This window comes from Oncorhynchus tshawytscha, linkage group LG20, assembly GCF_018296145.1.
Source record: "Oncorhynchus tshawytscha isolate Ot180627B linkage group LG20, Otsh_v2.0, whole genome shotgun sequence".
Taxonomy (NCBI): Eukaryota; Metazoa; Chordata; class Actinopteri; order Salmoniformes; family Salmonidae; genus Oncorhynchus; species Oncorhynchus tshawytscha.
The window spans coordinates 27801048-27824336 of NC_056448.1; the positions used below are offsets into that span (position 1 = coordinate 27801048).

The 23289-nt window shown below is 43.0% G+C and overlaps 2 protein-coding genes and 1 long non-coding RNA gene across 5 annotated transcripts; 2 read left to right on the plus strand and 1 right to left on the minus strand.

Annotated features, from left to right (window-relative positions):
* Nucleotides 1-461: 461 nt before the first annotated feature.
* On the plus strand, nt 462-3828 carry LOC121840200. Its single transcript, XR_006079458.1, has 2 exons — nt 462-669; nt 1072-3828. It is a non-coding gene; the product is annotated as an uncharacterized LOC121840200 (long non-coding RNA).
* Nucleotides 3829-10817: 6989 nt separating this feature from the next.
* Nucleotides 10818-16491, plus strand: LOC112220303 (RING finger protein 224). Of its 3 annotated transcripts, XM_024382070.2 has the most exons (4): nt 10818-10869; nt 13188-13319; nt 14000-14258; nt 14659-16491. In XM_024382070.2, exons 3-4 carry the CDS (start codon nt 14001-14003, stop codon nt 14959-14961), a joined length of 561 nt encoding a protein of 186 aa, XP_024237838.1. In that variant the 5' UTR covers nt 10818-10869; nt 13188-13319; nt 14000; the 3' UTR covers nt 14962-16491. The 3 variants fall into 3 exon arrangements, with proteins under 3 accessions (XP_024237838.1, XP_024237837.1, XP_024237839.1); XM_024382069.2 differs by lacking the exon at nt 10818-10869 and having other exon boundaries at nt 11731-13319; XM_024382071.2 differs by lacking the exon at nt 10818-10869 and having other exon boundaries at nt 11731-13319; nt 14662-16490.
* LOC112219936 (U4/U6 small nuclear ribonucleoprotein Prp4) lies at nt 16096-22039 on the minus strand. Its single transcript, XM_042302821.1, has 6 exons — nt 21089-22039; nt 20763-20851; nt 20432-20520; nt 19482-19587; nt 18905-18960; nt 16096-16162 (listed from the first exon to the last, which is right to left on the minus strand). Exons 1-6 carry the CDS (start codon nt 21144-21146, stop codon nt 16096-16098), a joined length of 465 nt encoding a protein of 154 aa, XP_042158755.1. The 5' UTR covers nt 21147-22039.
* Nucleotides 22040-23289: the final 1250 nt, after the last annotated feature.

Genomic DNA, 23289 nt, shown 5'->3' on the forward strand with positions numbered 1-23289 from the left:
CCTGGCCTCAAAGTCTAAATGTAACTTAGCAAACATAAATCTTTGACACTCAAATTAGTATGATATGTTACGTTTGGTGTAGTTGCATAAGACAGAATGTTACTAAAGTTTTAAAAAAGGGGGGGTGAAAGGAAGGTTGGTAAAGGGAGGATGGGTGGGAGTATGACGCAAACGTCTAGCAACCCAATTGTTGTGTGTTTGAATCACATCAAGGACAACTTTAGCATGTTAGCTAATTAGCAACTTTGCAACTACTTTTAGCTACTTTGCAACTATTTAGCATGTTAGCTAACCTTAACCCATACCATATGAAATGGATGATAGACATCCACAAACTGATACATACCATACGAAAAGTAACATACAGTATCATACTAAATGGAGGGAGACCGATTTACGTTTACTATGTTGCGTCTATCCTTGAGTCAAGGTTGCACCTGTGTGTGTGTGGCCACCACCACCTCAGTCCTCACTCTGACACACATCGCTACAGGTGTGGCTCCCTTTTCCAATAAAGACACAGTGGGAGTACACTAATAAAGATCTGCAAGAGACAACCATTCAACCTTCAAGTGCTCACTGGATTATATGAAACGTCAGAAGACCAGGGGACTTTACATGGGATATCATATAACACTTGACTGCTGAGGGATTCCACAAGTTAAAAAGGTAAGCATAAACAATCAGTGCTTTTATTGGTGAAGTTGTGCCTTTACTGTTGGTGTTAGGATGTGTTTTTTTAAAGATGTAGTCATCCATATAAAGGTGTCAACATGACATATGATCATTCATTTTATTTGGAAAGAGAATGGGATCGAATTTTAGCAATATGAGGAGTTTATCGATAAACCGTAAATTGAGAACGATTAGGAATACGCAGGAAAATAATGAAGCAGTCGAGATGAAAATGAAAAAGAGATACATCCAAGTGTCATTTCACTGCATTGTGATAATACTTTTTTCTCCGAATTTCGTGAAGGTCAAGCAAAACAGAAACAGAGCTTTTGTAGTTTCAGGATTCTCTTTATAACTATACAGTTGTATTAAAATGATTAAATCTGTCTTTTACAGGAGTATTCTTGGAGCCAGTTCAAGTCACCAGAGGAAACTAGAACAAACGTTGACAGCAAAGCTTCAGATCTGAGCCTCAATACCCTGTCTGAGATCCAACACATCAAACCAAAAGCCTGTCAAGAGATTGACAGCCACAGACTCTATCTGCCTGTGTTTCATACTCTCAGCCTTCCATACTCAGTCAGTCATAATGAATTCGTCTCTGGAAAACCCTTATGGAGACGTGACCATCCCTCGGGCCAAGCTACATTCTGCAGAGGACAGCACGATCATCATCAACCCCATTGCTCTGGACAGTACCTACAGCAACCGCAATTACTCCCTTAACCCCTACGGTGCCTTCAAACCCGGGGGGCAGTCGCCATTCCCCTCAGAAGGTACCAACAATGGAGATGGTGGCGCCTCAAACACCCCTTGTTATGACGGCCAGACCTCCTACACAGTGAAGGAGGACACGGAAGAGGAGTTTGGACGCTGTCGTACCTGCTGCTTTCGCTGCCGACGGAAGTAAACCGGCAACATAGGCCCAGATCAGGAAATAGTCCTACAACTCCCCGGCCACATAGGATTCTGGGTATATGAACTAAGACAATCAAGGGACACTGTCTGAAGACACTGTCCAATCTAGTGTTACCAGCTGGTTTAAAAGCCAAAAGCCGTTACTGGCTAAACATGTATAGTTTTTGAAGGATTCATCAGTGGTATCATTTAAATGGTATGCAATTCCGAAATGGATTCTTCTTGAATGCAAAATGCCCTCACAGCCAGCATGGCAGAATCTACCTTTGAAACAGAGGTCTTTCACATAATCTTTTCACTTATGACTTTGTACACTTACTTTTTTTCTTCTTGTCGAACACGACTGTGCTATATTTAGCTATGGAAATATTTTTTGCTTTATTCATACCCTAATGCCTTTGTGCCTAATTTTGTTTTTGTCTGTCAGTGTTTGAATGATGTAAAACGGACACCCTTGAGTGAATGATTCACTTAGCCAGTTTTCAGGGAGTGTTAGAGAGTATGACAAGTGCTACAGTAGACCGATGTCAAGGAATTAGAATGTGAATAGCACTTTACATCTTCTCTTAAACTGACCTGTCACAAAAGATGACATTCAGGCCTTTGGCTTGGCACTGACAGACTTGGCCAAACCAGTGAGGTGAAACTAGAGGGGCAGCTAGCTTAGAAGCTGGTTCAGTTTTCATGGGCCTTACTGATCAGTCCAGTTTCCACCCCAACCCATTCCACACCATAACACACCACTCCGTCCTGCTTATCCTTCTGCTGGGCTGCTGAGGGTTTACAATGCTGCCTTTGTGCAACTAGGTCCCAGGAAACCAGGCCACAGGTCCTGCAGCCCAGCCCCAATCCCAGTCATTCTTCTCTGTGTATGTGGTAGACAGCACCTTACTGTCCCTCCTGGACAAAAAGAGTTGAAACAAAAGGCATCAATTCATCTGACTGGATGAGAATTGAAATGTAATGTGATCACACTCATGCTGTCTTATTTGTTTGAGTTACACAAAACCATTCATAGTTTAGCCTTGTGAAACCATTACTAAAATTCTACTCTGCATCGTTAGCTTATAGAAATGATCTTTAATTTTTAGCAAGCTACTACAGCATATCAGGGTCACCTCATCATGAACTGGTTCCATGTGTGAAAGCCTCTCTTTGTTTATTTTTACCTTTATTTAACTAGGCAAGTCAGTTAAGAACAAATTCTTTTTTTCAATGACGGCCTAGGAACAGTGAGTTAACTGCCTTGTTCAGGGGCAGAACGACATATTTTTACCTTGTCAGCTCGGGGATTTGATCTGGCAACCTTTTGGTTACTAGTCCAACGCTCCAACCACTAGAACCTAAGCCCCCAACAGAATTACATGGCAACACATGCATGAGTATGAATTGCTACTTTCTCTCCAGTCAGCAGTGGACTACAACTACTCAGGTGACTAGGACCCAAAGTTAAAGATCCAGTCAAATTCATAACATATTGTACGAATCAGAATATAATTTTCTTGTATTCTTATTTTTTTGCAATTCGCAACATATCACCCAAAATTAATGACATCGTACAAAATTGTGTAAAAAAAAATTGGGGACCCGTTTTGGCTCGTGAGCACTACTTTTAGAACTACTGGCTGAAATGATTCAAAACCTCTGGAGCAACACTTTAAAAGGCCACTGTCAAACAGCAAGGAATAATAACAAAGACCTACGAATGATATACTGTTGTAATAAGAAAGTGCAATAAGAAAGAAGAATGGATTAATTATATTGAATTGATTGAGTTGTGTGGCTGTGTTATTAACTGTGTTAACTACATTGAATAACTATTATTGTTAGAGTTTTACAAGATAATGTGACTTAACCAAGAAAAACTGCAGGCCCCAGAGATTTTCCTGGCCAGGTTACCTCTTAGGTGAGGAAAAACTCTTAGGTAATTATTGTTCAGTCCAAATACAGTATGGGCCTTTTTCATGATGGTGTGTACTGCAATGTCTTATGGGGTTACTCCTGCAATCTTCTTTCTACCCATGACTAGTTTGTGGTGTAACAGTCACACAACAGTGACGACAGAACTGGTGTAGGTTGAACCTGCTGTATTTCTCAGAGTGGGAGTAGTGCTACACTTCCTAGAAATCAGCTAGTGTTCAATTCAATCAAACCTGTATTGTGGTATTTATTCAGTAGCTCGTTTTCCCAGTCAAATAAAATATTGGTTACTGTAAAAATGTGGCACTACTGCAAGATACAAGACTCCCTTCACAGGTAAATGCTTAATGTTTTCCAAATAATAATTGTGCAGGTAGACATGCATAAAGACAGTGGGTAAACACTCAATTCCAGCCTTAAGCTCCTCTTGCTCTCAGCAGCCACCTTATCAGACCGGTTTGAAAGGAAGAAAGACAAGGATATGAGACTAAACTCTGGGGAATATTTGAGTCAGGAACCAAACATGGTGTCTTGTTTTCCCGACTGATAAAAATTTGTGACCTAGTCAAAATTGGGTGAACCTATTGATTTCAGATGGAGTTTCAGATGCAAGTCATGAACAAGAACTTCATCACGGGGTCAAATTTAATCTAGCACTTCTACAGTCAATTATTCACATTATTGGTGATGATGTGTTACGGATTATAATTCATATTATATGTTAGGAATTTGCAAAACCTATTATATTTTATGAGTTCTAGCTAGGTGACCAACGTTAGCTAGCTGGCTAAGGTTCTTTTAAAGGGTTAAGGTTAGGGGAAGGGTTAGCTGAAAGTGTTAAGGTTAAGATTAGGGTTAGGGGAAGAGTTAGCTAACATGCTAAGTAGTTGCAAGGTAGCTAAAAAGTAGTAAGTAGTTGAAAAGTTGCTAATTAGCTAAAATTGTCTGTGATGAGATTCAAACTCACCTTTGGGTTGCTAGACGTTCACGTTATATGCCCAACCCATCAACCCCGTTCAAATTATATGCCCACCCATCAACCCCGTTCGAGTTATACGCCCACCCATCAACCCTGTTCGAGTTATACACCCACCCATCAACCCCGTTCGAGTTATACGCCCACCCATCCACCCCGTTCGAGTTATAGGCCCACCCATCAACCCCGTTCGAGTTATACGCCCACCCATCAACCCCGTTCGAGTTATACGCCCACCCATCAACCCCGTTCGAGTTATAGGCCCACCCATCCACCCTGAGCAACCACCAAGATTTGCGTTATATGCCCACCCATCAACCCCTACCAACCACCCTACATAACATATCATAATAATTTGAGTGTGCCGAATTTACATTTACTATGTTATGTCTAGTCTATGAGACCAGGCTGAGTAACTATATCACTTGTTAACAATATACCATCATACTACTGTGTCTGCGGGTTTAAAGGAATGTATTCAAGTCACTTTACAGATTTCTGTCCTCATTGGTCCTCAATAAGAATGAGCTGTCAGAGTACCAATAACAGTTCTGAGTGTATTGCTCAGTGTCACTGGTGTCATAGAACAATTCATGCACCTGTTCCAGCTCACACATTCCATTAGAGGTTGTGATTCTTCAGGCATATGTAAGTGTTCTATGACACTGCTGGAAGGGAACTGGTGTGACAGGAGGGCAGGCCTTACAAGGTACTGACTGGAATAACTGGCACTCCCAGCCTCAGGTGCTCTCTGCCCATAGGATCTTAATTTAATCACCCTGCTGCAGGAGAATTTTTAAAAAGTTGAAGTGTATTTGAAGTTTAAAAAGGCTTCTGAAGTTTGTAATTTACACTTTGAATTTTCCCTTTTGAAAAATGTCCATTAATTATAATCCAAACAATTATTTTTCTGCTGTAGCTAACTGGCTCAAATTAAGATCCTACATCTGTAGGTCCCCACCCCTCGGTCAACAGTAGAAAGGTTATTTCGTGAGTGTGTGTGTGTGTGTGTGTGTGTGTGTGTGTGTGTGTGTGTGTGTGTGTGTGTGTGTGTGTGTGTGTGTGTGTGTGTGTGTGTGTGTGTGTGTGTGTGTGTGTGTGTGTGTGTGTGTGTGTGTGTGTGTGTGTGTGTGTGTGTGTGTGTGAGAGAGTGAGTGATACTGAGAAGAAACATGAGACGGTAAGTGTATTTGTTTTACTTCCTATGGATAGTTGACAGTGTAAATAGAGTTAGGTCATAGCTAAAAATAATCACAAAAATATCATGCAATGTACTTCTCGTGACATGCAAAACCTCATACACTAAAGATCTCTACATTTCACAGAAATCTAAGTACAATACAACACTACATTGTTAGGGAAGTTGGTTTTGCTTATGCACATACAACCCAGAAAGATAACATTTACCAACATTTAGTGGAGAAGTATGAAAGATAAGTCCATCAGTGTAACTACAACCTCTAGAATATGTTATGAATTTCTGTGATGTCAAAGCCAGTAAGTAGGCAGGGCCTTGATTGTATTGTCAAATTATGTGGCAGGAGTCGCAATCAAGATGAGGTCAGGTTTGACATTTGAATACAAAACAACAAAGGTCACCATAATCATCAGTGATGAGAGTTGCCTAGTTCAATCTCTCTCTGCATCTGAAATCACACCCTAATCCCCATAAAGTGCACTACTTAATGAAGGGCTACAATATGGAAAATGGGGTCTCATTTGAAATTTGGCCAATGTCATCAAGGGGGATATGTAAAAGTTGTTCACTGGTCTTGAATCAGATATTGACACCTTCCTGATGGAATGATGATTGGGGAGGTAGGTTAATCTCATCCTAGATCAGTTGTTTGTTGCGGACAACTTCTCTCGGGCCACATCAAACCTTACTGTCTCCTGTACTGCACAACTGAGTGGATGAACAGCATTCCTGAATGAGCCTCACAAACTGTATTACGAAAGAACTGATCACAGGTACTTCCAGTGCAGAATTTTTGCTAGTTTCATGAGTGAGCAGTATTTCAGTTTCAGTGTATTTCAGTAGCTGGTGAAAGGCAGATTGAAACTTGTGTAGATACCAAAATTCCAAGTATTGCTTAAACAGGCTTTACAGGTTTACTGCAGGGGCGCAACTTTGGTTTTAGAAGTGTGTGGGGGGGGCATAATTTATTAAATTTTTTATCCAGTAGGATAAACACTCCAAACAGCCTACCCGATCGCTCGGAGGCGTCCACATGGTCCTAAAGCACACTGTTTTTAAAAAATCATATTGCAATGATAAAACTGGGGGGGACAAAAATGTCATTTCAGAATGCGGGGAAAACATGTACCCGCCCATGTTGTTTATTCCATTGCCCCCACTGTTGATCCGGCTCTGTCTGAACTACAGTTTGCTTTCATTGTTTTACAGAAACGTTTTACTTTAAATTGGGCACACAAAAATTATTCTAATGATTTAAACATAGGGACCTTGGATGGTGCCCAAATTGATCTGCTAACAAATATCTGGGCATTTGGATAGACGATAAGCTCTTTTAAAATGCATATATTTTAAAAAGCATAGCATAACTAAATAGCAGAATGCAGATCATTCAGTCAACATTACCTTTTGTCCTAGACTATGGCTAGATCATCTACATCAGGTATTCCCAAACTGGGGTACCCCCAGGGGTACTAAACTGGGGTATAGGGTATATATACACTGCTCAACAAAAATAAAGGGAACACTTAAACAACACAATGTATCTCCAAGACAATCACACTTCTGTGAAATCAAACTGTCCACTTAGGAAGCAACACTGATTGACAATAAATGTCACATGCTGTTGTGCAAATGGAATAGACAACAGGTGGAAATTATAGGCAATTAGCAAGACACCCCCAATAAAGGAGTGGTTCTGCAGGTGGTGACCACAGACCACTTCTCAGTTCCTATGCTTCCTGGCTGATGTTTTGGACACTTTTGAATGCTGGCGGTGCTTTCACTCTAGTGGTAGCATGAGACTGAGTCTACAACCCACACAAGTGGCTCAGGTAGTGCAGCTCATCCAGGATGGCACATCAATGTGAGCTGTGGCAAGAAGATTTGCTGTGTCTGTCAGCGTAGTGTCCAGAGCATGGAGGCGCTACCAGGAGACAGGCCAGTACATCAGGAGACGTGGAGGAGGCCGTAGGAGGGCAACAACCCAGCAGCAGGACTGCTACCTCCTCCTTTGTGCAAGGAGGAGCAGGAGGAGCACTGCCAGAGCCTTGCAAAATGACCTCTAGCAGGCCACAAATGTGCATGTGTCTGCTCAAACGGTCAGAAACAGACTCCATGAGGGTGGTATGAGGGCCCGACGTCCACAGGTGTGGGTTGTGCTTACAGCCCAACACCATGCAGGATGTTTGGCATTTGCCAGAGAACACCAAGATTGGCAAATTCGGCACTGGCGCCCTGTGCTCTTCACAGATGAAAGCAGGTTCACACTGAGCACATGTGACAGATGTGACAGAGTCTGGAGACGCCGTGGGGAACGTTCTGCTGCCTGCAACATCCTCCAGCATGACCGGTTTGGCGGTGGGTCAGTCATGGTGTGGGGTGGCATTTCTTTGGGGGGCGGCACAGCCCTCCATGTGCTCGCCAGAGGTAGCCTGACTGCCATTAGGTACCGAGATGAGATCCTCAGACCCCTTGTGAGACCATATGCTGGTGCGGTTGGCCCTGGGTTCCTCCTAATGCAAGACAATGCTAGACCTCATGTGGCTGGAGTGTGTCAGCAGTTCCTGCAAGAGGAAGGCATTGATGCTATGGACTGGCACGCCCGTTCCCCAGACCTGAATCCAATTGAGCACATCTGGGACATCATGTCTCGCTCCATCCACCAATGCCACGTTGCACCACAGACTGTCCAGGAGTTGGCGGATGCTTTAGTCCAGGTCTGGGAGGAGATCCCTCAGGAGACCATCCGCCACCTCATCAGGAGCATGCCCAGGCATTGTAGGGAGGTCATGCAGGCACGTGGAGGCCACACACACTACTGAGCCTAATTTTGACTTGTTTTAAGGACATTGCATCAAAGTTGGATCAGCCTGTAGTGTGGTTTTCCACTTTAATTTTGAGTGTGACTCCAAATCCAGACCTCCATGGGTTGATAAATTTGATTTCCATTGATCATTTTTGTGTGATTTTGTTGTCAGCACATTCAACTATGTAAAGAAAAAATTATTTAATAAGAATATTTCATTCATTCAGATCTAGGATGTGTTATTTTAGTGTTCCCTTTATTTTTTTGAGCAGTGTATATATTTATTTATATTTTCCAATGGGGCTATACATTTGGGTGAGTTTTTTTCTTCTCGCCAGAGTAGCCTCGTTTCACTGCCCATAATAAAATTAAACCATCTCGTGTTCAGCGAAATAACAACACAATGTCAAATACAGGTAGCCTAGTCTAATAATTAACATCCAATCACGTTAACCATTACTCTCTCGCAGGAATTCCACTAACGGTCCGTATGTAGCCAAACTCATGTTGGTATCTGTACAGATGGCGCAAAAGCCATGACAGGGAGACATAGTGGAGTGGGCTTCGCTCAAGAGTATCCTGTCTTGGCAAATCGAGCTGTTAATTTAAGACTCTGATGCCCTTTCAACCACATACCTATGTGAGAGTGGATTCTCGGCCCTCACTAGCATTAAAACGAAATAAAGGCACAGACTGTGTGTGGAAAATGATTTAAGACGGAGACTCTCTCCAATACAAACCAACATTGCAGAGTTGTAGTTTTATATGCAAGGTGGTTAAATGAAGAGCAAAATTATTAATTATTATTATAACACTCATTCTTATGTTTAATAAATGTATTGTATAGTGTGTGTGTGGCAGGCTTACAATGATGGCAAAACACAACATTTGAGAGTGCGCTGACCCTGGTGCTAGAGGGGGTACGCAGCTGGAGGTTGAATGTTTGAAGGGGTACGGGACTATAAAAAGTTTGGGAACCACTGATCTACTTGAATGCAGCAGCCACTTCATTAAGCCGTTAGATGCGGTTCACCATATTGCACTTTATTTTATCTCGGGACAGATTTTCCACTCATCACTGCTTGCTCTATCAGAACGTAGGATGGCCCTCTTAGACCTGACATAGGTCAAAACACTGCATTTGATTAATTTATAAAGCCCTTTTGCAAAAACTTTACTTACACATAGAAGTAAGATTTATCATACCCAATAACAGGGATGGCTAACTCTGGAAATTCCGTCTTTTACTGTTATAGGCTTAGGATAAACAGCTTTAGGTTTCTTTGCACTCCATGTATGGAAGATGTATCTTCAGAGTTCCCTACAAATGGATGCATTGGTGCCTTTCGGGCAGTTCAGAGTGTTGATTGAGGGCCTCTGTTGAGGAATGTGATTGTGTTTTATTTTATGTTTCTGTACTGTCTTTATATTTTCATTTTCTGTGTGTAATTTGTTGTTTAATGGTAAGATACAGGGCTCCCTTGCAAAAGAGACTTTGGTCTCAATGGGACCTTGAAAATAAAGGTTAAATAAATAAATAAACATGAGCACACAAAAGGACAAAAGGTGAGTGATGATCCCCTACTTGGGACAGCAGCCTATTTTTGTTCATGTAAAACATGATCATATATGAAACAGACCTGTTCTTGTGTTGTGTGCCAAATAGTCCCTATACTGAGACACATACTAACATTGGGTCAGTAAATATGCAAAGGGTAAAATGTTCCACTGTCTCATTTGTTAATCATTGACCCATACAGACCAACGTTAACACTGCTATTACTTTGTATGACACTATAGTGGTAGGCTTGATTATCGATGAGACGACCTACAGGGAGAAGGTGAGGGCCCTCGGAGTGTGGTGTCAGGAAAATAACCTCACAATCAATGTCAACAAAACAAAGTAGATGATCGTGGACTTCAGGAAACAGCAGAGAGACCACCCCCCTAGCCACATTGACGGGACAGTAGTGGAGAAGGTGGGAAGTTAAGTTCCTCGGTGTACACATCACGGACAAACTGAAATGGTCCACCCACATAGACAGCGTGGTGAAGAAGGCGCAACAGCGCCTCTTTAACCTCAGGAGGCTGAAGGAATTTGGCTTGTCACCGAAAACACTCAGTTTGTGAGTTACAGATGCACAATCGAGAGCATCCTGTCGGACTGTATCACCGCCTGGTATGGCAACTGCTTCGCCCACAACCGTAAGGCTCTCCAGAGGGTAGTGAGGTCTGCACAACGCATCACCGGGGGCAAACTACCTGCCCTCCAGGACACCTACACCATCCGATGTCACAGGAAGGCCAAAAAGATCATCAAGGACAACAACCACCCGAGCCACTACCTGTTCACCCCGCTATCATCCAGAAGGCGAGGTCAGTACAGGTATCTCAATGCCATCAGACTGTTAAACAGCCATCACTAACATTGAGTGGCTGCTGCCAACATACGGACTCAAATCTCTAGCCACTTTAATAATAAAAACAATTATGTAATAAATGTATCACTAGTCACTTTAAACAATGGCACTTTATATAATGTTTACATACCCTACATTACTCATCTCATATGTATATACTGTACTCTATACCATCTACTGCATCCTGCCTATGCCGTGCGGCCATCGCTCATCCATATATTTATATGTACATATTCTTATTCATTCCTTTACACTTGTGTGTATAAGTTGTTGTTGTGAAATTGTTAGATTACATGTTAGATATTACTGCATGGTCAGAACTAGAAGCACAAGCATTTCGCTGCACTCACATTAACATCTGCTAACCATGTGTGTGACAAATCAAATTTGATTTGATGTATTACTTTGTATGATTAAACAGAGGCCTTAGTCAAAATATATATGGAAATCAAGTAGAATGTATTTCCATCTCATAGGAGACAGTATAGAGTAGACATGAATTATATAATGTTATTTCAAGGAATGTTCCACTACCAAAAAATAAAAAAAACTTTTTAAAGGGCTAAATCCGGTTTGCAGAAGAGCCGCATTATAGCACGATTGAAATTTAAAGGTAATTTCCAATTGAGCAGACAAAATGCGTTTACTGTGAATGCAGTCTCTGCGAACATTGGAACTATCACGTTCTGATCTTCATTTCCTTTGTTCTGTCTTTATTTAGTATGGTCAGGGCGTGAGTTGGGGTGGGCAGTCTGTGTTTGTTTTTCTATGTTTGGTTTCTGTTTCTGCCTAGTATGGTTCTTCATCAGAGGCAGGTGTCGTTAGTTGTCTCAGGTAGCCTGGGTTTCACTGCTGGTTTGTGGGTGTTTGTTGCCACACGGTACTGTTTCGGTTTTTGTAGATTTCATGTTATCGTTTGAGTGTTCATTTGTCTTTATTAAAAACATTATGGACACTTACCACGCTGCATCTTGGTCCGATACTTACTCCTCTTCAGACGAAGAGCTCTGCCATTACAGGGACATTGCCTTTAAATTTAAATCGCTCTATAGTATGGATCTTCTGCAGTATGGATTTAATCTTAACCTACTACAATAACCTAACCATAACATGGTGAGAACTAAAGCTAAATATGCTACGAAGCATGTACAGAAGTTCAGAGACACCTGGAAAACGCTTTTTGCAGAAGATTAAGATAAGCATCAGCTGTTTTCTTCCTTTACTCATCTTTCATAGACCTGTTTTACGACGCAAGGGAGGAAGCCACTCGATAACAAACAATAACTTTCGAAAAACATATGTTGCAATGGTCAGTCTGAGTAAAGGTTTCATTCTGTGGCCGTCCTCTTCCCCCTAGGAGTCTGCCGCCTACACTCATCCTGAACATGCTGTGGCTGGCTGTATATATATATATCTGTCTGATCTCTGCTACCATCTAGTGTCTCCAGTGCATCTCAACACCAATGAATAAGGAAAACAACCACTGGTTCCTTGTTCTAGTCCCTAACACCTTGGTGTTTTCAGATCTCTAGGAACTGGATAGATGAGTTCCATTAAGTCCATTACCAATCACCATATTGCTTACACTTATCCATTCTCTTCAGATCTGAAAGTGGTGTCCTGGGAGAAGAGGCTAATATGGGCTCGGGGTCATTTTCAGACTGGACAAGGCAATGTCACATTGTGAAGGTTACAAGGACACCTACAGTATGTTGTGTATGGGCCCTGTGTGACTGGGTCTTATGGGCTTCAGGCCTTACTCCGATGAGTGCTGGATGCTAGCGAATGGAGTGTAGGGTTTCTGCTTGTCTATTGTTGCCAGTGTAAGCTGATCCGTTACCTGCTCCCTCAATACAGGAATGCGAGCCTGGTTCACCTGTGTGTGTTATCGTGTGCACGTGTGTTTGATTGTGTACGTGGTAGGGCAGAGAGGCAGAGGGCCCATCCCATCGGCCCAATAGATGAGGATAATAAGCTCGCTCTACCCCTGAGAACCCCACTGTTCTCTGTGGCCTCTTTAATATGTAACACGCTCCATTGACAGGCCTATGAGTGTGAGTTCACGGGGACGGGCAGCCTGAAATATTAAACGACCTGAGGAGCCGCTGCAGGCTCAAATTGTTTGCTCATCATTAGAGCAGCTTCTGTGGAAGAGTAGAGCTGAACAACAGGGGAGATAAAGGAAGACCTACCCTCCAGGGGATTGTACTAGAGACAACACGAACTAGACTATGTAATAAGCTCATCACTCTACTATCTGACCCTATACTGTAGTGTCGATTTAGTGTCAGTAAAGGAGTACACTGGACTGGTCCTGGGACAGAGGTTGCTTTGAAAACAGAAGTCATGGCAGGTCTCCAGGGAACTACCAAGGACCTTTAGGAGGTTTGGAGGACAAACCAGAAGGTACGCCATGTTTTATGGGGTTTTTTTCAGTTCTGTTAGGCAATGTTTTAGTGAAGGACAGTCAACAGGTACTAACGAACAGACGTTCTCATACCTCTCCTCGGGGACCCCAGACGTTTCACAACTTTGTTGTAGCCCAGAACTAATTCACCTGATTCACCTTGTCAAGAGCTTGATGATTAGTTCACAATTTGAATCAGGTTTGGTAGCTGTGGAATTGTTCAAATACATTTAACAGCAAATTTTGAGAACCCACTGTATAGAAGATCTGAGACTGACATTCGGTTTTAGTCATTTAGCAGACACTCTTATCCAGTAAATAGATATTGGTCTCTGCTTACAATCAACCTGTTGTCTTATACCATCACACAACTGACTAACCGGACAGAGAATGCTGTAACAGAAGTCCACAGCTGACATCAAACATGGGTCTCAATCCTTTTTCTTGAGTCTAAATTCCTTATTAATATCATTCCTCTAGTTTCCTCACCATTTGTATTAATCAACTGTTCATTTTCTCCAATAAATTGGTTTCAGTTGTGTTTGATTATTTGAACTATTAAGCATTGGGCTGCAATGTATTGCACATAACAGGTGCTATAAATATTTTATCAGTTGTAGTCGTAATGTCACATGGTCACCAGCAATATGCGCCATTCATAATCTAGTTTCCTGTACAGGATGGAGGAGGAAGCCCCAGTACCTGATGCCCCAGACTTTCATGCCCCAGAAGCCCCCGCAGAGGCCCCAGAAGATCCCCCTGTAGAGAGTGGTGTGTCGGCCAGAGGAGTTCCACCATCCAGAGACAGCCGTAAACTGGACTGTATCATCTGCTTCTGTGCCTTCAACCTGGCTGAGAGGCTGCCACGCAAGCTCTACTGCGGCCACACCTTCTGCCAGGCCTGCCTGAGACGCCTTGACACCATCCTCAATGAGCAGGTGGGTCTGACTGTCATGACAGCAGTCCTACAGAGGCAGCATCTCTGGTCAATTAGGGACTATAAAAAGTAAAAGATATTTGGACCACTTTCAGAATAGCTCAAACAGACTGGGCCTTGTCAAGCTATAGCTAGCTCACTTGTTCCTTTGATTTAGTGAAAGTGATTTGATAAAGGGGAGAACTGATTTGTTAGGATCGGCCAATATGCATAATCTTAAATTAACCTGACCAATCCTAAAGAGCAACAGATTCCTTTCCGGACACTTTTCGAAGAGGAATGCTGTATTGAGAGCTCATTATTAGCTTCAGCAGTCATAACTATTAGTCTACCTAAATATCTATAATGGATTGACAAACCAACGTGTCCCAATCAACCCTGCTCCCTCTCCTACTCCCCAGCAGATGTGGATCCCCTGTCCACAATGCCGGCAGAACACTCCGCTACCTCGCGGGGGAGCTACAGCCCTGGACCTCGACCTAGCAGCCTTCCTGGGGGTCAAGGCTGACTTGGACAGCCAGAGGTCCAGCACCCAGCAGGGAGGAAGAGAACTAGGCAACCAGCTGGAGCTAAAGCCCTCCTTTGGGAAGCAGCCCATCATAGAGCAGCCTCAGGCCACCTGGAACCATGGAGGACTGGCTGAGCCTCGCTTCCACAGGAGCCCTTGCTGCAGGCGCTTCTTCTGCTGCTGGTGGTGCTGCTAGGATGCCCAGTCATGTATGAATGACAAGAGTTTTTAAAGCATCTAGGCAGCAGCTTTCCCATTACAGTGCCAGTTGTAATTGATTATAGGAATGCCTGGGCTTCCAAGGCTAAAACAATGGAAAATATAGGTTATAACTAGCGCCTGACTGCGTGATCTGACCAAAGAAAAATGTACTACTGAAAAAAGAAACACTACTGGGGAGAAGAGTGTTCACGAGACTGACAAAGTTGTGTGGGGGACAACATTTCTTCCCCACATCGTGAGAGAAAGAACGTTTCAGCACTCAAAATGGGACGCTGGATAAAGACCTCAATGACCTCACCTACAACCGAAAGACTCCTCTACTGCCTCCTTTCAACTATGCAGTTGGACATATAGGCTATTGGTACCTTGATTGTTGAAAGTCCATTATTTTATACACACTTCGTTGAGTTATAGTATAATTTATCTAGCCGCTCTAGAATCTCCCATTAGTGTTCAATTGGGTTGAGATCTGGTGACTGATAGTCATCAAACCATTCAGTGACCACTCGTGCCCTGTGGATGGGGCATTGTCATCCTATAGTAAGCCATGGTAGCTCAAATATATGCTTGTCCAGCATTTTTATGCATGACCCTTAATTAATTTACAAACCACACCTGTGTGGAAGCACCAGCCTTCAATATACTTCATATCCCTCATTTACATGTTTCCATTATTTTGTATGGAACCATTTTGTCATGTGCAAGTGTAAAAGAATGAAAGAAGAAAATATGGAGTTAGTTTTTATTAAAAACTAGACAAAAGGATCGACTTCTGACACCAACTGACTCATTTTAACAAATTATCTGGGAGAAAAAACAGCTTCAAAGTTGTAGACATCAAGAGACTAACGTTGTTGTTTAATAATAATTTAACCATCTACTAAATGTAAATCAGACAAGTGTACAATTCAGAATATTTAGGATGTTCAAAGACTCATCCGTCAATTGTGAAAATGCTAATATTTTATGATCTTCTATTTGTATGGGATGACAGTTTGGTATTACCATAGAAATAGAAGGTACCATAGAATGCCATTCTCTTTCTATGGGTGATACTCCCTCCCCTGCTCACTCTGACATCCAGAGTTTGAAGGTGCAGGTCGTAGGATCAGGTGGCGATGAGTTGTCCGTCAGGGGACATGTCCACGCCCATCTCCTTGCCCTCGTGGCCCGCCCTGGTGGGTCCACACCTTGGCTGTGTTGTCACAGGCCCCGGTCAGGAGGAAGTGACCGTCATTGGCTAAGAGAGGAAGAGGGAAAAATTGCAACCAGTTATAACAGTACATAACTTGTTGCTAAACCTTTTCCGTGTGACTTTTGAAAATCATTTTGAGATATTAGTTGGCATAAGTATTGTGCAAAGGGTTACCTGTATGCCATTATAGGGTCAATCAAGTATTTTCAGGTCATATGCTGGATCAATTTAAATTAAGTTAAAGGGATACTTCGGGATTTTGGCAACCAGGCCCTTTATCTACTTCCCCAGAGACCGATGAACTCATGGATACCATTTTTATGTCTCTGTCCAGTATGAAGGAAGTTAGAGGTAGTTTCATGAGCCAATGCATTAGCATTAGCATTAGCGCAATGACTGGAAGTTTACGGGAATCTCCTAGCATGGACAAAGAAAATTGTATCCACGAGTTAATCTGACTCTGGGGAAGTAGATAAAGGGCCTAATTGCCAAAATCCCAAAGTATCCATTTAATGTGAAATTAATAAATGAAGTAGGTAGTCTCTGAGATCTGGAAAAACTCAAGTTGGAATTTGATAGAGGACAATAGGCTCTGATGGGAGGGGATGGTGTAGATGCACTTCCTGTGACACAGGTCCCACACCTTGAAGGTGTTATTTATATTTCACCTTTACTTAACCAGGTAGGCTAGTTGAGAACAAGTTCTCATATTCAACTGCGACCGGGCCAAGATAAAGCAAAGCAACACAAACAGAGTTACACATGGAATAAACAAAACATAGTCGATAACACAATAGGGGGAAAAAAGTCTATATACAATGTGTGCAAATGAGGTAAGATAAGGGAGGTAAGGCAATAAATAGGCCATAGTAGCAAAATAATTACAATTTAGCAATTAAACACTGGAGTGATAGATGTGCAGAAGCTGAATGTGCAAATAGAGATACTGGGGAGCAAAGAAATGACAAACAAATAAAAATAAATAAATAACCGTATGGGGATGAGGGAGTTGGATGGGCTATGTACAGGTGCAGTGATCTGTGAGCTGCTCTGACAACTGGTGCTTAAAGTTAGTGAGCGAGATATGAGTCTCCAGCTTCAGTGATTTTTGCAATTCGTTCCAGTCATTGGCAGCAGAGAACTGGAAGGAAAGGTAGCCAATGTAGGAATTGGCTTTGGGGGTGACCAGTGAAATATACCTGCTGGAGCACGTGCTACGGGTGGGTGCGGCTATCGTGACCAGTGAGCTGAGATAAGGCGGGGCTTTACCTAGCAAAGACTTATAGATGACCTGGAGCCAGTGGATTTGGCAACGAGTATGAAGCGAGGGCCAGCCAACGAGAGCATACAGGTCGCAGTGGTGGGTAGTATATGGGGCTTTGGTGACAAAACAGATGGCACTGTGATAGCAAATTGGATGCAGTCTGAGTACAGCGTTGGAGGCTATTTTGTAAATGACATCGTCAAAGTCAAAAATCAGTAGGATAGTCAGTTTTACGAGGGTAAGTTTGGCAGCATGACTGAAGGATGCTTTGTTGCGAAATAGGATTTGATTCTAGATATAATTTTAGATTGGAGATGCTTAATGAGAGTCTGGAAGAAGCGTTTAGTCTAACCAGACACCTAGGTATTTGTAGATCTCCACATACTCTAAGTCAGAACCGTCCAGAGCAGTGACGCTGGACGGGCGGGCCGGAAGCGATCGGCTGAAGAGCATGCATTCAGTTTTATTTGCATTTAAGAGCAGTTGGAGGCCACAGAAGGAGAGTTGTAATGCATTGAAGCTCGTCTGGAGGTTAGTTAACACAGTGTCCAAAGAAGGGCCAGAAGTATACAGTTATCCCCATTTCTTGTTGCTGCGTGGTAGCTAAACAGAGAAGAGTTTCAATGCTGGACCTACAAACACACACGCACTCTAAGGCTTATCATCATCAATATGTAGGGCCAGGAGTTTCCACCAGGGCCGTAGTTATAAACTCAGCAAAAAAAAGAAACATTCCTTTTTCAGGAACCTGTTTTTCAAAGATAATTCATGAAAATCCAAATAACTCCACAGATCTTCATTGCAAAGACACTAACAGCTTACAGAAGGTAAGAAAATAAGGTCACAGTTATGAAAACGTACGACACTAAAGAGGCCTTTCTAGTGACTCTGAAAAACACCAAAAGAAAGATGCCCAGGGTCCCTGCTCACATGCGTGAACGTGCCTTAGGCATGCTACAAGGAGGCATGAGGACTGTAGATGTGGCCAGGGCAATAAATTGTAATGTCCGTACTGTGAGACGCCTAAGACAGCGAGACAGGACGGACAGCTGATCGCCCTCGCAGTGGCAGACAATGGATTGAGGGCTTGTAGGCCTGTTGTAAGGCAGGTCCTCACCAGACATCACCGGCAACAACGTCGCCTATGGGCACAAACCCACCGTCACTGGACCAGACAGGACTGGCAAAAAGTGCTCTTCACTGACGAGTCGCGGTTTTGTCTCACCAGGGGTGATGGTCGGATTTGCATTTATCGTTAAAGGAATGAGTGTTACACCGATGTCTGTACTCTGGAGCGGGATCGATTTGGGGGTGGAGGGTCCGTCATGGTCTGGGGCGTTGTGTCACAGCATCATCAGACTGAGCTTGTTGTCATTGCAGGCAATCTCAACGCTGTGCGTTACAGGGAAGACATCCTCCTCCCTCATGTGGTACGCTTCCTGCAGGCTCATCCTGACATGACCCTCCAGCATGACAATGCCACCAGCCATACTGCTCGTTCTGTGCGTGATTTCCTGCAAGACAGGAATGTCAGTGTTCAGTCGTGGCCAGTGAAGAGCCCGGATCTCAATCCCATTGAGCACGCCTGGGACCTGTTGGATCAGAGGGTGAGGGCTAGGGCCATTCCCCCCAGAAATGTCCGGGAACTTGCAGGTGCTTTGGTGGAAGAGTGGGGTAACATCTCACAGCAAGAACTGGCAAATCTGGTGCAGTCCATGAGGAGGAGATGCACTGCAGTACTTAATGCAGTTGGTGGCCACACCAGATACTGCCTGTTACTTTGGATTTTGACCCCCCTTTGTTCAGGGACACATTATTTCATTTCTGTTAGTCACATGTCTGTGGAACTTGTTCAGTTTGTCTCAGTTGTTGAATCTTATGTTCATACAAATATTTACACATGTTAAGTTTGCTGAAAATAAACAGTTGAGAGTGAGAGGACGTTTCCTTTTTTTCCCCAGTTTAGATCACACAGTCAGGATTCTGGCCCTATCCATAAGATATCATTAACACAGAATCTAACCATGTAATTTACCTGTTGAGAGAGAAGTTGATGCTGTAAATCTCTGCGATGGCCCTCCAGGAACATCACACAGCACCCGGTCCGAAGGTCCCAAATACACCCAAACGAATCCAGACCCCTGAGAGAGATTAATATTGAGGCAAACTAGGATTCCGAGGCAAACTAGGATTCAACTAACAGTCCTGTAGATGAGGGGTGAATAGTGATCTGTAATTCCTTCTACTATAAATCAATGTGCTGACTGTCTTGACTGGTGCAAGTCACTTTCCAACAATAGCGTAGATCTGTACAAAAACACATCAGCTCGTGTGTCACATGGAGCCAGTTGTTGCATCTGCCTTAATTTAATTGAGGTTATAACAAATCGCATAACAAGCTGCTAAACCTTCTCAGTCCTCCAAATTGCTCAGGCAGTAGATTGAGTTGATTATATGTATGAGATCACTGTGCACTGAGAGATTTGGGAAGTGTGTGTAAGACAGCATGTTATTAAGAGGGGACTTGAAGGGAATATCCCTGTATGATTCAAATCCAGCAAGCCACTGAGAGGCTATTTGTTCTGCCAAGCCTCTAATTGATAACTGGGTGGACATCTACTGGCCTTCATTGAACAGATTATTGGATCACAGAATAAGACCATTGTTTTCCTATAGCCCCCATTCCCTTCTATAGGCCAAATATAGATATGCTCTGTGACCTGACAGCTCTTCAATTACAGGGTTGATAAAAGCCTTTTCTAATGTTTTTGTTTTGGAGAGGACACTGAGATCCCAGTTATCTGAAGGTTTGTTGTAGAAATAATGGATGGGATAATACTCTACAAAAGTGACCAGCCATTCGCTTGATTCGCTGGCAACATATATTGCAACAGGATGTGCAGAGACAAGCAAAAGACAACACAAAAATGTATGTTTTTTACTGACAATTGACAGACTTTCATAGTGTATCCAGTGAGATCTTACCCAGTGCCTACCACAGAGTCGTCAGGGTGGAAGTGCAGGTCGTGGACTCCTTTACTGTGTCCCTCCTGGTGCAGGATCTCCTCCTGGGCCTCCAGGAGTGTGAGTGAGTGAGTGAGTGAGAGAATGGGTGAGAGAGTGAAAGAGAGTAAGGATTAAGCCCCACTTCAGAATCAATTTGAATGACAAGTCTGACGAGAGTAACATCTATCTATGGCTAAAGTTGAGACATTTGGTGCAAGTGATCATGTTTTGTTTTTATTGTATTACCTGGATCAGACATTCTGAAAATGATAGAACAAATTAAAGAATGTTTACAAATAAATTCACCCACCAGGTGGTGCCCAGGAAGCATCCACAGGGGTGCCAGGCTACTCGTGCTACCCTCAGGAGTGGCCCTCGATGTCAGCGACAGGCTCATCACTACAAGAGAGAGAGAGGGGGGTTACCATGGTTACAACACAACATGCCTTTAAATCACCACCATTCATTTCACCAGCTCACAGTTAGCTACTGTTTATGATAACTGTGAACATTTAGAAAAAAAACATACACTGCTTTTCTTAACCCCTCTCCTCCTGAATCATATTTGATCAAACTTTAGGTAGTTTCCCTCATTTGACAGAGAGAAAGACACAGTACATATCAACCAGAGAAGACCTGTACAGACTCCAGAGTTTGACGGTGCCATTGGCAGCACAGGAGGCCATGTTAACATCAGAGTCCGCCATAGTCAGAGTGGCCAGAGGATGGAAACAGATGGCCCCCACGTAGGTGTTGTGGCCAGAGGATGGAAACAGATGGCCCCCACGTAGGTGTTGTGGCCAGAGGATGGAAACAGATGGCCCCCACGTAGGTGTTGTGGCCAGAGGATGGAAACAGATGGACCCCACGTAGGTGTTGTGGCCAGAGGATGGAAACAGATGGACCCCACGTAGGTGTTCTGGCCTGAGGACAGGAAAAGAGAATAACTTATCAAATGATTGACTTATTCACAAGCATTTTGGAGTTTGGGCTAAATTGGCAGAAGGATTTAGGCCTGTCGTCACCGATTTGACTGCAGTAGTTATTCAGGTTCTGAGTAGGCAGAGAAAATGTTGATATTCTACAACAGTTTTTCATGAACAAGACACGTTCTTGAATTATTTTGGAGACTTTGATGGAGGACATACGCTGAGGGTCTTGTGAAGTTCTTGTACTTTGTATTTTGATTGGTTTAACACTTTTTGGTTGCAACTTGATTCCATGTGTGTTATTTCATAGTTTTGATATCTTCACTATTATTCTACAATGTAGAAAGGAGTAAAAATAAAGAACACTGGAATGAGTAGGTGTCCAAACGTTTGACTGGTGCTGTAAATGTATCTCCATATTGAATGAATGGAGTGAAAACATTGTAGTAGTGAGATAAATACACTGGAGTCAAACCACATATCATACCTCCTCCTGGGAACGTTTGGATTTCTCAAATCAAAGTTCATTTGTCATGTGCGCCAAATACAACAGGTGTATTCAGGAGGTATGATATGTAGCTTGACTCTCCAATATATTTCTCTCACTACTACAACATTTTCACTCCATTCATTCAATATGGAGATACATTTACAGACCAGCACTTCATGGCTACGGACGTGAGTGCTATGGGTAGTAGTAGTCATTTAGGCAGGTTGCCTTGTGTTCTTGGGCACAGGGACTATGGTGGTCCGCTTGAAGCATGTTGGTATTACAGACTCAATCAGGGACATGTTGAAAATGTCAGTGAAGACACCTGCCAGTTGGGTTAGCACATGCCCGGAGCACACGTCCTGGTAATCCATCTGGCCCCACAGCCTTGTGTATGTTGACCTGTTTAAAGGTCTTACTCACGTCGGCTACGGACAGCGATCACACAGTTGCCCGGAACAGCTGATGCGCTCATGCATGCCTCAGAGGTGGATATAATGCATGCAAAATATAACTTTTGATGTGGTGTTTTCAAGCAGAAAGACAATAACTCAAAACTGCCATTTTAAATTGGTAAGTTGACAGGGGTGACATGTTGTAAAAGCATCAGAGGATCTTCAGCGGGTCTTTAATTTTTAATCCACACATTAAAATATTAGAAGGGGAGGACATAACCATGCTTGTGACTCACCTCTCTCGTCTCTCAGCAGGCCCCTCAACAAACAGTGTGATTGGCTCCCCAAGGGCCCGTAAGCAAGCTTTAACCTCTATATCGTCAATGGATACTGTGACTGAGCGCAGAAAGCGAGCGAGAAAAAGTCAGCCAATACCTCAGACTGAAGCTCACTCACGTGTTCCTCAAGCTCAAGGGACCTGAGGGAAGAGAGAGAAAGTAAGTTGAGTTAAGAGACACACATACGACTCCACCATAAACAGTTGATGTTGACAGCCTCAAAGCCTGCTTTGACAGAATTTTTGCCTGACCCAGATGACTCTCGTCCCAGCCGCTCCCTCTCCTCCAGACTGCCATAGAAAATGCTGGTCTTCTTCACCAGCGGAGCTTCATCCTCGTCAGACATCTCTGGTCCCACTGTTCACCACAATGAATGATACTGTCCTGGAGTAAACAATAGTCACACAGAGATATGAATGAATGGAATGAGTGTGTAGTTTACTAACTATCAATTTGCTGACCAAAAATGGACAACTCCCTAATCAGTAAATGAAATGGCTTGGACACATTAACAAAGTCATAGGGGTTTGTAAAGTAGTCTTTACACAAGAACACGTTGACTAACTAGCTAACGTCAGATAAACTCAGCAGTTTGCCAAAAGCATCACCAAATAGACAAAATGCTCAACATTTAAGGTGATTAATGTACCTATATTTTAGTATTGGGTTTGAAATAACGCAATTA